Source organism: Stegastes partitus, unplaced genomic scaffold, assembly GCF_000690725.1.
Source record: "Stegastes partitus isolate 25-593 unplaced genomic scaffold, Stegastes_partitus-1.0.2 Scaffold101, whole genome shotgun sequence".
Taxonomy (NCBI): Eukaryota; Metazoa; Chordata; class Actinopteri; family Pomacentridae; genus Stegastes; species Stegastes partitus.
The window spans coordinates 293,249-309,718 of NW_007577832.1; the positions used below are offsets into that span (position 1 = coordinate 293,249).

The 16,470-nt window shown below is 40.7% G+C and overlaps 1 protein-coding gene across 1 annotated transcript in view; it reads left to right on the plus strand.

Moving 5' to 3' along the window:
* atrnl1b (attractin-like 1b) overlaps positions 1-16,470 on the plus strand; it is a 77,993-nt gene that overhangs the window by 48,720 nt on the left and 12,803 nt on the right. The window contains exons 26-27 of the mRNA XM_008277579.1: positions 259-337; positions 13,988-14,095. Of these exons, the coding sequence (XP_008275801.1) occupies positions 259-337; positions 13,988-14,095 (187 nt within the window). The remainder of the gene's footprint in view (positions 1-258; positions 338-13,987; positions 14,096-16,470) is intronic.

Here is a 16,470-nt window from a genome sequence, read left to right on the forward strand (position 1 = left end):
GCCCGCATTGATCATTTAAATCTGTTTTCATATTTTTCTGAGCGAGTCCTGCGTCAAGGTGACAAAAATCTCATTCAGGTCGGCTGCAGGTTTCTGCTCTCAGTAACTGCTCCGCTCAGTAAACAAAAAAAGCCTTTAAAAACCCGATGGTGGACTACCCTAACATTATGTATGAAAAATATAATTTCCACTGACAGCTGTTATTACTTAAAGTCATCTCGCCTGATATTGCGTTCCCCCCCTTCTCTCTCATCACAGTTGCTTTCTGTCGCTGCTCCTGGTGGCGGCGGTGGTGTGGAAGATCAAACAGACGTGCTGGGCTTCACGGCGGCGAGAGGTAAGTCCATAAAACACTTCTGTTGACATGTAAAATACAGCTGACTGTGACAATGTGTAATTACCTTCCAATTACCTCTATAGAAAAAAAAAGTTCTCGGCAAATGCAAATCTGCTGCCGCTGCCGCCTCAGTTCTTCTGAAACATTTTTCAAACACGGAGGGAAATGTGCGGCAACAAGGACGGAGAAGTTTATCATCAGTTTATTATTGTGTCTGCGTCAGGTTACGTGATATTTACTTGAGATGCGTCAGATGGAAGCAACACAGGAAATAAGCTTTGACCACGAGTCCTGTAGAGCTCCTCCCTGGTTTGTGTTTGTGCTACCTTCTCTTCAGACTTAATTCAAACATATGTTTTTTGTTAGTGTCACATAGTCCAGTTTAAGGTTGGATCAACAGTTATTAAATCAGGTTTATTGTCATGTTGCTGCACATACACAGTAGTACAGGCAAGATGAGAGAGCGTTTCTTCAGGATTATTCAATCAGCAAGTTTTGCAGAATGCACGTCTGAGATAGGCAAGACACTAAACGTTCACTCTTGCTGCCTCCTGAAGGGGGCGCTGCGTCCATGCGCGCCGCCATTCGTTGAACATGGCGAACCTCTTCAGGTCCTGGTAGGTCTTCAGGGACACAAAGACACACATGATGGTGTGACGATAGTGATGCTGCCCAGAGCTAGCTGTCTGTCTGTCTGCATCCCCTCCAGCTGTATGTCCGTCTGGGATGTTGTCATGGAGCCATATTTCTGTTAAAGCAGACACGCAGAAGTCCCTCCACTCTCTGCGGGTTTCTGTCAGCAAACGTAGCTCGTCCAGCTTGTTGAGGAGGGAGCAGACATTGGAGAGTAGGAGGATGGTCCTGCTGGTCTGGAGGGGTTAGCCTTTAGCCTAGCATGGATTCCGGCTCTCTTCATCCTCCTTTGTTTACATTCATACCGTTTGTGCTTCCTTCTCTCTCGGGTAACTGCCGGCGTCGTCTCCGATCGGACTCCGTGTTGGTGTAGTATGTCCACATCACAACCGATTGCCGCAATTCCAGCACCGTTCACTGTCCTGACACCCAGCAAAGTCTCCCGGCCACGTCTGGGATAGACAAGAGACTCAAAACGTTCACTTTCGTTGTCTCCTAAAGGGGGCGCTGCGTCTATGTGCGCCGCCATCACCATGGCATGTGAGACTCTTTGAGGTGTATTGGAACATGAGCAGTAACAAAAGCTGACAATTTCCAGTCATAAAAAGAATATTTTTGTCTTTGTATTCTTATATTTTAACAAATTTGATCTGCTTGATCCGTTCAGCTTGCCCTAAGTGTCCAATAGTTGTTGGTTTATTCTTGTTCTTCTGTATGACTTCTAGTCTTTTGAAATGCAAAGACATTGCGATCATAATGGCAGCATTTAACCTCTAATTTTACATTTCATCGATTCTGTTTGGCTCTTAAATTTCTAACAATACAGACATTTTGCTGTTTTCGGTGTCTAAATCTCTCAGTGAGATCCATCAGCCACAGAATTTTATTACACTTCTGTCACAAATGTCAGAAACACATCTTTATAAATGACTCTAAAATACAAACTATTTGCACAGGAGTAAAGTTACACCAAAACTGCAAAGAAGTATGTTTCTTGTTTCCGTCTTTTTGATTTAAATTTAAAACCATCATCAGGCTCTGTTGGAAAACATTAGCCATCAAACACATGGAGGTATGCCGTCTGATTGCTCAGTTGCGACCATTAAGCCGGTAATGTCACAGGCTTGAACTGTAACACTCTCAGCTTGGTGCTAAGAACTTATGCTCCTTAGAAGCTTTCAGACCACTTGCTGAAGGAAGGTTTGTGTCTCGTAATGGCTTCAACGTCCTGCTATTTGATGTATTATTTTTACAGAATCAGATACGGTTAAAGTAAAGATGATAATTTGGATAAATAGCGGCTTTAAGGGTAGTGGACCAGTGGGAAGATGTATAAGAGAAGCAAGTGGAGATAATATGAATGACATAAGGAAAAGGGAATATCAATCATTAATATTCAGTGTTGGTGTGAAAGATGAGGTTGGAGATGAAAAAAGGGGGGCGAGAGATGAGATGATTGGCAGAAGAAATTATAAAAGAGGGTAAGAAAGATACTGTGCAGGAAATTGAGGAAGAGAGCAAAAGTATGCAAATTCGCCGCCCTTAACCCGAGCTGCATTCGGCGGCTTCTGGTTTCTGTTAAGAGCAACTGTCATTTCCATCTCTTCCCGGCGAATCCCGTCGTCTCCTTCGACGCTGTTTGATGCACAATCGCAGGAAGTTTATATCGGTGCACATCCAGCCTCATGACCTGCAGTCTGCTAATAAAGCTCTCACAATTTATTTCCCCTTTGGGGATGACATTGATAATCATAGGATCTGAATTTTATATCCTCTAATTGATAAATGAAAATAAACAAGAATGATAGCTGCCGCGACTCCGAATCATGCCTATCCAAAGAATTAAAGCCAATAAAAATTAATGCAAGCAGATGGGCTTGAGCTATTAAAATTCTGCTCACTTTTTCTGTCTGCTCTTGCCATTCATACCATCTCTTTGTCACTGTCCTTCAGCCGCCAGATAAAAACAAAAACGCAGTTAAACAAAAACGTACATAGCTTAATTTCAGTGGGTTGAAAAGTTTCGTCACGGCATGATTTTTAGTCTGTTAGAGGAAAACGATGGATTTGTTAATAGACAACACAGCAGCGGTTTATATGAATGAATTGGTTAAAGACTTAGAGTAGTTCAAGAATGTGGAGCTGATGATATAAATATGTATGAGAATAAATAGACATGTAGTTTTTGGCTCGTTTTGTAACAGGACGTGACATGTTTTTCATTCAAAAGCCTGATCCAGTCATTAAAAACAACCAAAAATCTCTCAGACGTCTCCATTTGAAACCATCCTGCACCGTAGCATCAGCTTTGGGATTTCTTTCAAGCTCCAAAGGTGAAGTTCTCACAGGCTCCAGTTCAATGAGAAGGAGCTTCAACCGGAGATCTGACCGGTCTAGAGCATAAAATTTTGATCACTTATGCAGTCCAACTCTGTGGACACAACGACCAATTTAACATTAATTTCCAAACCTTGTAGGATTTGTGGTACACGGCTTTGTAAACCTGTGAAAAAAAATAACACCCAAAGGTTCCCGTTGTGGCATTTTCAGGTGCCCTACTTTTAAAGAAGCATTATAAAGAGAAGCTGCGTGTTGGTAACCTTTTCCTGAAAGCAGTAACAGCCTAGAGGGTGTTCTCCAGTGCCGTTATCGGTACTTCAGCTTCGCGAGTAGTCTTTAACTACTTCTCGTGTGGCAAATCTCCTGGGTGCTCTTGCATAATGCCCAAATCAGTCGAATCGTTTGTAGAGATCATTACGGAACTAGTTAAGTAAAAAGGTTTTATGTGTGAAATAGGACATCCAGTGCATCACTTATGTGCTTCAAGCACTTGTGTCTGAAAGCATTTTTTAAAGCTATAAGGTCAAACAACAACTTACAGCCTGCGCACCTCTTACCGCACTCATTCTAAACTTTTCACGTTGATCCAGGCCCATTAGCACCATTTGTAACGATACCTTTTTTCCTTTATCGCACGAAAATAAGCATGTATAATTTCTTATTGCGCTTTAGAAAGTACAAATGATCCACCTGGGAAAGAAAAGAAGTCTTTTGAACAACCTTCAACTTACATCCTCTTCTTACTTTTGTTTAATACGCTCTTATTATCAGTGTCTGACAGAGTGCAGACATAATCAATCCTTCTTTTAGAGAAAAAAAAGAAAAAAAAAAAGACCAAAAAAAACAAGGTCTTCTGTCTGTAGCATTGTCTGCTCAAAAGACAATTACACAGAAGTCACTTACTTGCTTTGGCGTCGGTGTTCTGTTTGTTTTTGCCTAAAACGGGGCGTTCGAAATATTAGACTCCATTTTATCTCATGGCACATGATAGAGATGACACAGAACTATCAGTGGAGTTGTCAGTTCAAAGGTAGTAAATGGTGCAAATGCAAATTCTGTCCTTATTTTTACAACGTACAGTGCCAGAGTCTTGCTCCCATGTGCATAAATACATACAATCTGCATTTATTGGTGTCTAATTTTCCTTCATATAGACGATTTAAAATAACGTTTTATTAGATTTTGATCAGCAGTGTCGTCATCAGGTTTTAAAAGCTCTTGAGTATCATCTCAGTCAGTTTATGCATCTCATTAGCTAACAATGTATTTAAACATTAGTAAAATGTGGTTCTGTGGGTCCATAACATTGTTTTTTTTAATGCAATATCTACAGTTTTATCTTTATTGTTCATTTTTATCCAGATCATTTAAGACCAAGCCAGTGGTGGCATTCAGAATAAATTATTTGCCGCGCTGCTTCTCATAGTAAGTACTTAATGTTGTATAGAGCTTATAGCCAGGCGACTGTGTTGAGACAGAACTTGGTCCCGTATAGCGTCAGATTAAACCGATCCGGCGCTGCCAATCTTGTCTCATTGGTGAACTGATTGGCTCGTCACTGAACATTGTGTCCGGTTAATTCGAAGGAGCGTGCGAACAGCCCCCCCTGCACTTAGGAGACTTGTCCAAATGAGGGGTGGAAGGATTTGGGCTGGGGGCCATCTAAGCCTCCATCTGACATAAGGCCATGGAATGAATGAGTCTTAATGAGGCTTTCAGAAATGGCACCGACAATAATGAGACTCTGATCCAGCCAAGTGGCATATGGATGTCTGATACTGATTGAACTTTTGACTGTTTTTTTATTGGGTTTCTGGTGTGAAATCTGTCCTGGTTACTTCGGGGGTTGTGCTCGATGTAAAAAGCAATATGTTGACGTGAACAGTGATTTAAGGATTTTTGCTGGAAAGATATTTGAGTGTTTGTGTACCACCATGTGAATTAATCGGAGGACAGAACAATAAGAGCTTCCCAGAAATGGCCGACATGTTATTCCTCGCATTGACTTAATCTCACAAAGCTGATCGTCCACCACATTAAAGGCAGTCATTTGGCTTTCTTTCTGCTCTGCAACTTGAAAGGACCTGGTACCCAAGGTGCAGCTGGAGTATTTGAATAATTTTAGCTGAGGACGGGTGACGAGACTTGGATCCCGAGTGGGGACAAAGGGAGGAAAAGACAACAGCTGTAAATGCCACGGAAGAGGACAAGGGCTGACCTCTTTGAAGCTACCTATGGGGGGAACAGAAGGGAGGGGGCGCTGACATTTCACGAGACCGCAACACGAAGATGTTCAACACACACAAACATGTGGATTCATCTCATGCAGCCCTTTGAACACGGTTGTAACATGTGTAGGCGCCGACGGTTATTGGCGTTCCAAAAACTCAAAGCCGTTCATATTTGTCACTACGTTATTATTGTCTTTAGCTATTAGTGTGGATGTAAAGGTTAAAGCGCCTCTTTGATTTTATTTATTTCCAATTTTTCTTCTCTATGTGTTATATATATAAATAGACAGTTTTCCATCCCAGAGGACGAAACCCACTGACTTTATTGATTCCACAACTTCCTCCAGTGTTCCTTTTTTCACCCACAATCTCAATCCACTAGACTGATGGAGATGAAATACACGCTTCTCAGACGATATGTTGTAACGTGTAACATGTTCATTTGTTAACACGGTGAACATTTCACCCACCAAACATCAGCTCGTCAGCATTTCTCAGTCCTAATGTTCTGCAGATGCCAAAATTGTTTTGTTGTAGTCCTAAAGAAGTTTCTATAAGTCAGGAAAGGGAGCACAGCAACAGTGATTTCTTGCAGCGATCACCAGCTTTCATGCGGTTTACCACTACTTTACATCTGTGATCGTTCAACACCTAGGTGTTGTTGCTTGGGGTCATTTTTTCCACCTTACTGCTCCATTACCAGATTGGCCTTATTCATATTTTTTGTATATAAAAAAAAAAAAAAAACAATAATTAAAACGTAAAAGGAAATATGTTGTCATATGTTGGCAGCATGAACATTTGTGAAAAACCTCACGAATGAGTTCATCCTTTTTTGCTCCCATCAGCCAAAAAGTCCCCTGAATTTCTGTTGGTTCCTGCTTACCCTTCATTTTAATTGCACTGACGACTTTAGATGTTGTTTTTACAGAATGTGGGTGCTGCAAACAATTCATTTTGGGGAAAGAAATTAAATGAATCATGTAAAATACACATTTTTTTTTTATGAACTATCATTTTTCCCAGTAAAATCGAACATCACACGTGAGTGAGAAGAGACATTTGAATGTTGAACATCCAACGATTCAGTGTTTTAACAGGTTCTTGGTGTGATAAATAGCATGCCTTTCAAACCTGCCAGCTAGATGTGAGGTTTTAAAGGGTTAGACTAGTCATCATAAAAAAGCTGTCACAATATCAAAGTATTACGATGCAATGATTGTGGTCAAAAGAAATCACAATGACGATATTGTTGCGATACCTCTAGAAAAACTAATCCATCAAATCCATCTTTTACTTTGTTTATTGTGTGTTTTGTTTCCTTTTCTTAGTAATTGCATTGAATCATAGGAAGGTGCAGAAGGAGTGTGTTTAGTGTGTTGGAGTGTCAACCAGATACTCTCCAGCACTGTTTACTCTACATTCACACTATTTACCTGATTATCCCACAGGTATTATTATTTACACAATATCAATATGTACAACATCACAGTTATTATAAATCCATCATATCGCGACACCTCTACTGTAATTACACCCGTCTGGATTATCTAATGTGTTATTAGGCATTGACGACAGTGAGAGGAACACTTTAGTCACCACATCATTTCCACGTGTCCCTCTGCAGACTCGGTGGTCTCAAGCTCAGCTCTCAAAGAGCTCAATCAGCAGTCATCGATCGCTACAATAAGATTATCCTACTCTTAAGCCCCTTGTCACCTTGATTGTCCTTTGTGCGGTTTAAAGTTTGCACTCAAATAATTCCCTCTGAAGTTCCAGATGCAGCGTGACTGTCGTTAGCAGTTCAGCCCATGTAGGAGCCGTCCCGCTAATGAGTTGCTATTTTAACTTAACCTTACTTCTTTACACATCTGCACGTTATTTATATTTAAGGATATTTTTATCTGTCAGTTTTTCAGCCCACACACAGCAGCTCAACATGATGTACAGTGGTAGTGCACTGGGATGGACGTCGTCAAGTGTGGATTGTCAAACATGCATCAACATCCATCCATCCATTATCTATACACCTTAATCCTCACTAGGGTCGTGGGGGGCTGGAGTCTATCCCAGCTGACTCAGGGTGAAGGCAGGGGACACCCTGGACAGGTCACCAGTCTATCACAGGGCTACACTTAGAGACAGACAACCAAGCACACTCACATTCACACCTACGGACAATTTAGAATCACCAATTAACCTCAACATGTTTTTGGACTGTGTGGGAGGTATAGCTGGTCTCAGTAGCAATTTCTGTTCTCCGGCTATTCGGCCCCAATTAATGCCGAATATCCCAAATATTTAGGGGTGCCATGCGGTGGTGGCAGGTGGGTATTTGTTCTGACGGAGGGTGGTGCGCATAGGATCCGACGGGCTGGAGGTGGCTGGGCGTGCTGAGTGCTGAGCATCCAGTCCGTGGTCACCGTACTGTATCTGTCATTAGTGGCGGCGGCTGCAGGATATTTGGAGATCGAAATTGATATCCCGATTCCAGCACAGCAAACGAATAGTCGGCTATTCGGTTCCAGGGAGGAAGCTGGAGAACCCGGAGAGAACCCACGCTGCACGGGGAGAACATTCAAACTCCACGCAGAAAGATCCCGGGTGTCCTCACCGGGATGCGAACTGACGACCTTCTTGCTGTGAGGCAACGATGCTCACCACTGCTCCACCTTGCAGCCCCATGCATCAACATGCAGAATTCTAAATAATACTGTGTTAGCAGAAAAGGAAAGAAAAAGGCAGCTCAGTGTTTTCTTCTCGTGTTTTATTTGAACATGTTTGATTCTTCAGGACGGAGCCGGTGGCTACAGCCAGTGATCTTTGAAAGGGACAGAGTGACCTGCTTAGGTGTAGAATATGCTCAGAGGCGGGATGACACCTACCCTTTTATAAAACCCAGTGAAGGGAACAAAATGCTGTATTCACTAGACAGATAATTCATGCACTCACTTGCCAAATTAATCAAGTTGCACAGCAATGCACTCCATGCCCACCCTTATCAAAACCGTGAATGGCTCCAGCTTGTATTCTTGACAAAATCAGTCTGTCATTGCGCAAACGTTAATTGGTTTTACAGAGTTCACTCTTGCCTTTTGTCGTTGACTTAGTATTCATCCCTGGAATCTCTCCGGTATTGTATTGGCCATTTGATGATTGTATTCCCAGCACATTTTTGATGCATGTTCTGGACACAGAGCAAAGCGCCAGCGTTCCCTGACTTTGCCTCCGCTCTCTCCTCTGCGCTTTAAATGAATTCTGCAACATGATAAATAACATTACTGCTATCTGACATTAAGGATGAATGTTGTTGGATTTGAAGCTTTTGTGTTGGAAACCATAATAAGCCGTGAGCTGTTTTCTTGTTTTGCAGCAACCTCGCCGGGCCCCTCCGTCCCGCGTTTATCTTTTCGAAAAGGGCAAAAATTTCTCATTTTGACCTGCGGTGGCCCAGCAGCTCAAATCTATAGGTTTTGTATTGCCCGTTTGATGTTTAATAGTGGAGATGTACAACAATCTAACATGGGACTTCAGATATAAAGTTTAAAAATCAGGGCTACAAAAAGAAAAATCAATCAGGTGATCAATCTCAATTTCATCTGGCTGTTGTTTGTTTTTTTTTTTCTCAGCTTTGCCTCCCCTGGGGAATGTTTTCACCGTGAGTCAACAAAACCTCTCGTTCACTCTTCAGCGGAGAGTCTGGACGAGAGGAAAGTTATGGCCGAGCGTACGAGCTGCTTCATTTATGATCGTATTTGAGATTTTTAATTTTAAACTACATTTTAGAGACCAAACATTAAGCATTTAATAAGTACCAGCAACAGTTTATTCATACTGACCAATGCTCTAATGATCTACAATGAACACTTGCAGCTCTGATATTGTGTCATAATGGCAATTATTCAAACGTCCGTCATATTAAGCTGGAAACAAATTCATTTCAGGACTTTGTTGTTTTCAGCTCCTGGTGTTTCAGACAGGTGAGAGCGCGTTGTATGAAAAGTTTTATTAAATTTCGACAATATCTGAGAACGTGATCTATTGTTTTGTGAACTTGTGCAAGGTTGTATTTAATTGAATCTCTGCACCAAAGAAAAAAGAAAGAAAGCCACAAATGATCAAGGCTCTAGTTGAAGGTAATGAGTCGCTGTTTGCTCCCGAATATCTTATCAGGGTTTTGACTTTTTTGTTTTTTCTGTGTACACCCACAACAGAACTATAGCAATGTGACAGAATGATTACACCACCCCGACAAAGAGGTTTTTTTTATATATACTCTCACGTGGATTGAGTTCATAATCAAACCATTTCCTCTCTATAAATTTCTCCGATTATTAGCCCGACTAATGAATACTTAATTATATTCAGAGTGAATGAGGGTGGGGGTCCGGACACGAGATTTTCAGGGTTCATTACTACCCCAAGGACAAATTCCCACGCAGGAATGAGACCACCAGAAACAGCTGACCCAAAACAGGCGCTCACTGTTTTATTAAAGGGATAATGTGAGATAAGTGGAAAGTGCTTAAGCCGAATATTTTTAGCTTAAAACTCAGACTTTGTTCTTCTTTTGTTGGATGAGCTGAAGAGTTTTAACGTTTGGCTGCAAAATGCCCAAATGAATTTCCCTTCCTGTTAATGCAGCATTTAATGATAACGGTGGCGTAATTACATAGAGACTTATTAGTCATTTAAGAGAGAATGGGTCTTTGATCTTTAGACAGACGCAGACAAAAACAAGTTTCTTATTCCTGGTGGCTGAACATTGCTTTGTTGGCTGAATTGACGGCTGTTGCCGACAGATTTCGATTACTTCAGCTAGCGTCGGCTCATGAGTTGAAAATGCTGTGTCCGTGGGATAGGTTAGGGTTTTTACCTGCAGTGTGTTAAAAGGAGACCGCAGACAAAGGGTAATAAAAATACTCTTTTATTCTAATATTTTTAGCTTTAACGCCTCTGAACCCCAGCAGTGTCTATTTGTTGGTCCTCATTTTTAACCTCTATGGAAGTAGCACAACCATGACTAGCAGTAGACAGAACTCAAAAACTTCTTGTGCACAGTTATCAAATCCGTAAAAATGAAAAAAACAAAAGTTTAATTTCTTTTATTATTTATTTTCTAAAAAAAATTTAAAAACCTGGAAATGCCCAGAGGTGTTATCAACACTAGAAAAATGGTAGCTTTATATGCTATTGATATATTACTACTTGTGTTCTTTTATTTAGGACTATACTATCTGTTTCGTGTAATTCAGCCCAGTTCTGCTAAAAGTCTCCACATTTTTGTCATGAGACTCTTGGTCACAGCTGAGTCACTCATGGCTTCACAGTTACACCTTGGAGTGCAGATTTTTTTTGTTTGTTGCAAAATCTAGTTCGAGAAAGTAAGCACATTTCTAAACAAGACTTGGAGAATAATGTGGTTTTGATCTTAGGTTTGGGTGTTTTCGCGATGCTTGGTCCCCTTCTCTTCTCAATTTACACAACCTCACTCGGTGCAGTAATCGGAGTAACTCGGTGGTTTCTCATACGATTGCTATGCTGATGATACCCAGCTCTTCCTGTCATTCCCCCTGGATGACCACATGGTCTCTGCCCAGATCTCATCATGCTTTGTAGACATCTCGGCATGGATGAAAAAACACCACCTTCAACTCAACCTCTCTAAGACTGAGCTCCTTGTCATCCCAGCCAGTTCCTCTCTACAACAAGAAATCAACATCCAGCTTGATTCAACCCAACGTAAACCCACAAAATCTATCAGAAACTTGGGTGTCCTGATTGATGACCGACTGACCTTTAAGGGTCACGTGGCCTCTGTTGCTTGGTCGTGTTGACTCGCCCTGTACAACTTAAGGAAGATCAGACCTTTGCTGTCTGAACATGCAGCACAACTCCTGGTACAAGCTCTCATAATATTATGCATTGACTACTGCAACTCCTTACTGGCAGGCCTCCTCGCATCCACAGTCAAACCTCTGCAGATGATCCAGAACGCAGCAGCAAACAGCACATGCCACCATCTGCGCAATGAAACTGTAGAATTGTAGAAACTAAAATTCAGATGTGATTCTTTCAAGGACTGTCAGAAGGTTGAACGTTTTCCAGTTTTTACACCTTCTTACTCTAGCCACATGCACACTGCTTCACCATGTGGAGAAACCAAGAAACTCGTCACGTCTAGTTGCTAAGCTAGGGTTGCACAGCTGATTGTTGGAGAAGGGTTTACCAAGACTCACCGCTCAAAAAATCCTAAATAGAAATCTGTTACGTTAAAGATGGCAGTTGTATGTCCACCCAGAGCAAATCGTCTGCTTTGCAAGAAGCAAAGCGGAGAACATCCAACCAATCGTAAACTAAAGTGGTGCATCGTAGATATATGTATAACCCATGGGAGCCTTTGAAGCAATTTTTATGAGATATCATTGATCAGCTTATACATGCAGTTTTTTTTTTTTTATGACCCCTTGACTAATGAAATTGTAGTTATGGTTTCTTCCAGATTCATTTACTGTCTGGTCTCATTAGCTTGAAATGAGCCGCCTCGGGGCATTTCCAAGATGGCCGCCAAGTAGTGAGACTTGCCTACAGGGTCTTTAGATTTGTTGAAAAAGCCAAACGAGATGGGCGCGGGCACAATGGCGGCAAATTAGGTTTCACCGGTAAACATTTCCACTCTGAAATATAGTTTGTTGGATACAAAACTGCGTGTTTGAGCTACAGTCAGAGACGCATGGAGGATGGGCGGGTTATGAGGCCGACCATCAAAGTGCTTAGTAATCTCAAGTACAATTAGATCTTAATGCAGCACACTTAAGCTCATCACAAATCCAATAACAATCAGCGATGTCCTTGGCGCTAAAATGGCGGCCTGTTTAGATATTGATCAGACAGTGCGTTGCTGATGAAAGTGTGGCGCTAGTTGTTTTACAATATTGATTAGCGGGGGAACAAGAGGAGCTATTTTCTGCTCAGTCTAAGGAGCAAAAATTTGTGTCACACCGAGGTTGTAACGTAACCGCAGCTTTTCTGAGCGAAGGCTTCGACGGGAATGTGTGCAAATTTGTCTGATGAAAAATAAATGACGGGGAATACTATGGCGGGCTGTGTCGATCAAATAGGTAGCGCAGATTAGCTTTGAATACTGATGTAAGTAAATCTAGCCCTGCTTCTGTTCCTGTCTTCGATGATCATGTTTAAAAATGTTTGGAATATGTAGATCAGTTTGTACATCATAAACAGACTCCATGTTTTACATAGCAATAAATATATCCAACATTTTCCTGTATTCAGTTTTATGAAATCTTAAAAACAGAATTGGCTCTCACTGTAATTCCACATGTCCTCAGGTCATGGTAATTCATGAATCGTCCCTCATCGATATCTGCTATCGATTCTTCGCCTCATACTGTAATTGCCCCGAAGGTGTAAATCACAGTGCATGAAATCAGTTCTCTCACACTCACTGCAGCATGTTTTACAGCAATTATGACCACATGCATCATAATTTAGATTCAGTGTCATAATTATAGTGTTGGTTGCTGTCAGACCAATAACTGTGTACATGTATGAATGTGGATTTAGAATTATGATTATTTTTATAATAAATGCGGATTTTTAATTATTTTGTCCTCCCTGAACCCATAGATCAGTGGTTCTCAAACTTTTTAAACCACGACCCCCAAGATAACATAAGTTTGTGTTTGTGACCCCCAATTTGATTTGAATTTGATTTGTTTGTGCATTAATGTGTTAAAAACTAATGTGTTAATTAATCTCTTTACACTAACACGTTAATTTTCTTTTGAATAAATGAATGAATTGAATTTATTTCGAGCAAATGAAAGGGAAAAAATATATATAAACAAAAGAAAGAGCAAAAAACAATAATAATATCACATAATCAAATCATAATATTAACAAGTTTGAAAAAGCAGTGGGAAGAAGTCTACACCTTTAATTTTGACAGCCCTAATACACATTTGTCTGATAGATGTAGGCTTTACTTTTATTTATTTATTTTTTTACAATGATCCGGTGACCCCCTGAAATTATCTTGGGACCCCCATGGGGGCCCCGACCCCCAGTTTGAGAACCACATTTAACTTTTCTTTTTTTTTTTCCTTTTGTTTTTAAATTCTTGCATTATTAGCATTGATGTATTTATTTTAAAGAGTTGGATTAGATTTTCAAAGCATTTTCTTTACATTTTCATGCATTAATAGGTTATTTAATTCCTCATTAGGGATTTTTTTGTCTTAAACTTTTAAAGCATTTGAAGGCTTGTTGTACCTCTGATGTACTGCATGTGGAAATGTGCATGCATTTATATATGTTTCTATTTCAGTAGAGCGTGATTCCCCCAGTGCTCTTTCTGGCCGTGTATTGTTGAATTAGAGTCCGTCATATGTTTCGCTCATCTGTCATCTGTGTTTTGATATTTCAGCAACTGATGAGAGAGCGCCAGCAGATGGCCAGTCGTCCGTTTGCCTCGGTTGCTGTTTCGCTGGATGCCAGAGGAGAGCTGACAGAAGTTTTGCAGCCTGTGGTTGATGTGAGTCTTATTTGATTGCTCCAACACACACTCACACACACACACACACACATTATTAAAGCTATGCCAGTACAGCTTGCACATAAAGAAAGAAGAGGAGTCACTTTCTGAATACACCTGCATCCCTGCGAGTTTCTTCTGTGCCGAACTGATTGCTGACAGCAGAACCGTCTTTCATTTTTCTTATTCTGTTCGCTAAGTTCGCCCATCAAATGTTTTCAGCTGAAACAACCTCGAGTTCTGAGACTTAGCTAAAAAATTGCGACACCTGAGACAACCAGGAGACTAGAGAACTCTGCCACCAGCTCCTGTCTTCAGCCTTTTCTCCAGCTTTCACGTCAATAAGGAATCCACCTTTCTTCCCGCGTGTCTCTTCTTCTACACAAATCATCCTCTGCAATCAGAGCGGCAGACTTGCTAACAGTTTTCAATTGATTTGCTTTTTTCTCTTGTATGTGAAATGTGAGATTTTTCCAGATTCGTATAGATTTTTTAATGACTTTTATGGTTGTTTTAGCCTTTTAAGCAAGACGAGCTAATTTGACAATAGAAGAGGGGGTTGCTCTGATATTAAGTGATGTTTTTCTAAAAATATTTTATTATTCTTCCATTTCCCACAGGCTGTGTTTTACTCACTGTGGATAATTTGCTCTCTTGGGATGTTCACTGGCAATATGGCTTTTTTTTTTCCAATTCCACATGTGACTGATTGATTTATAATTAAACCCTAGATGCTTTTATTTTGTAATGTCCACTTGCCCCCACTCTTATTTATTCCTTCCATACAGACATAAAGTAGAGAAGAAGTCCGGCACAGAGGACAGGGCTTGATGCCACATGGAATAAAAGCATAGTTTAGCGCTACATCCTCAGAATTGGGACCAATAGTGATTCCTCAGCGAGGACCGAGCTCTCTGTCACCTGCTGCAAAGAGAAATAAAATCACTGTGGCAACCAGCAAAGAGGCACCACATTAGCTATTAGCGCACCGCTGAGTGGTGCTCACCACGTGTTATGATATCGTGAAGGGCAATGTAAAGAGCAAAAGGGGAGAAAAACAATGCTTCTTCGCCGGTCGAGTGCGCCGGATTGTTGCTCTTTTAAAGCAGTCGAGTGCAGGTGTTGGAAACCGGTGCTTCGCCTTGATTTAAGTAAAATGTTAATTGCATACTTGTCGGGGGGATGTGTGTCCATCTGCTGCTTAATAATTTATTGCGTTCCTTCCTCTCACCGCACAAGGAAAAAAAAAAAAAAATCAAAGTCGGTGTTCTTGTTACGAAGGCACATTAAAGTAGAGACTTCGCAGCCACAGGAGGGTATTGCTGTAAACAATGTTCCAAGCTGTTTTGGAAATGATAACTGTGAAAAAAACACATCTGCAGTCTTCTGTTCGCCGACCCTTTCAAGATGCAGCCTGGACCTATAAATGCGTGACTTTGAAGGCTTCACTTAGATGTCCAGACAGCTTTTTTAAAGAAGTTATTATAAAAGTACAAATGCAGAAAACACCTGAAAACTTTGTTGTCTTTTTGGAAGTCATTTACATGCTTGAAATTTGGGTTTGTCCCCTTTTTAACTTTGTTTTTTTTCCCCAATAGTGTTGAGTATAGATACAGATTTAAGTATTATAATGTTAGTCGAGTGCTGTTAGTTTAATGAATTCCAGATTTTCCTGTAGTTCACAAACGCATTGGACAATATGTGAAGGCAGCGTGGTGTCTGATGAGATGCTAATACCAGAAGTGCATTAACCAATTCCTGCATTAACATATGATACGCTTCCTGAAAGGTCATGAAACCTTCCTCCCAGGGAAACTAAAGGAAACAGCTCTGCTAATGATATATAAAATATATATATACACAATTGTTTTGAATATGTTAAAAATGCAAATACCTTCAGAGTTCTTGCAGCTAATTATGAAGCTGCTTTTGTACATTTTAGTCAAACATACATTTTGTTTGTCCAACATGTAATTTCTCAAGAATTTGTTCCCAGATTAATAATTGAATTCTGTTTTCTGCATCCATGCGTTAAAGTGATTTGCATGAAGGATTTTTAGCTCATTTATTTGTATAAACTAATTCAGTGACAGTTCAAAAGAGGCCTGTTAGGAATGAGAGGTGTCTTTGGCCTCCGGTGTTGCTACCTGTGTCACCGACCAACCGCTGATCCAAACTACTTCACACTTGACTCTGACTGCCAGGCATCCAGGTTATCCAAACGTTACCAGTAGAACTTGCAGAACCTGGTACCTCCGTAGGTAAAACCAGTACCATTGATAGACAGAACCAATCCAGACCATTTCAGAATGCACCAAACCTTTTGGAGTAACTTATGGAGTAGTGAGAGTGCCAAATTACAAAAATAAATCAAT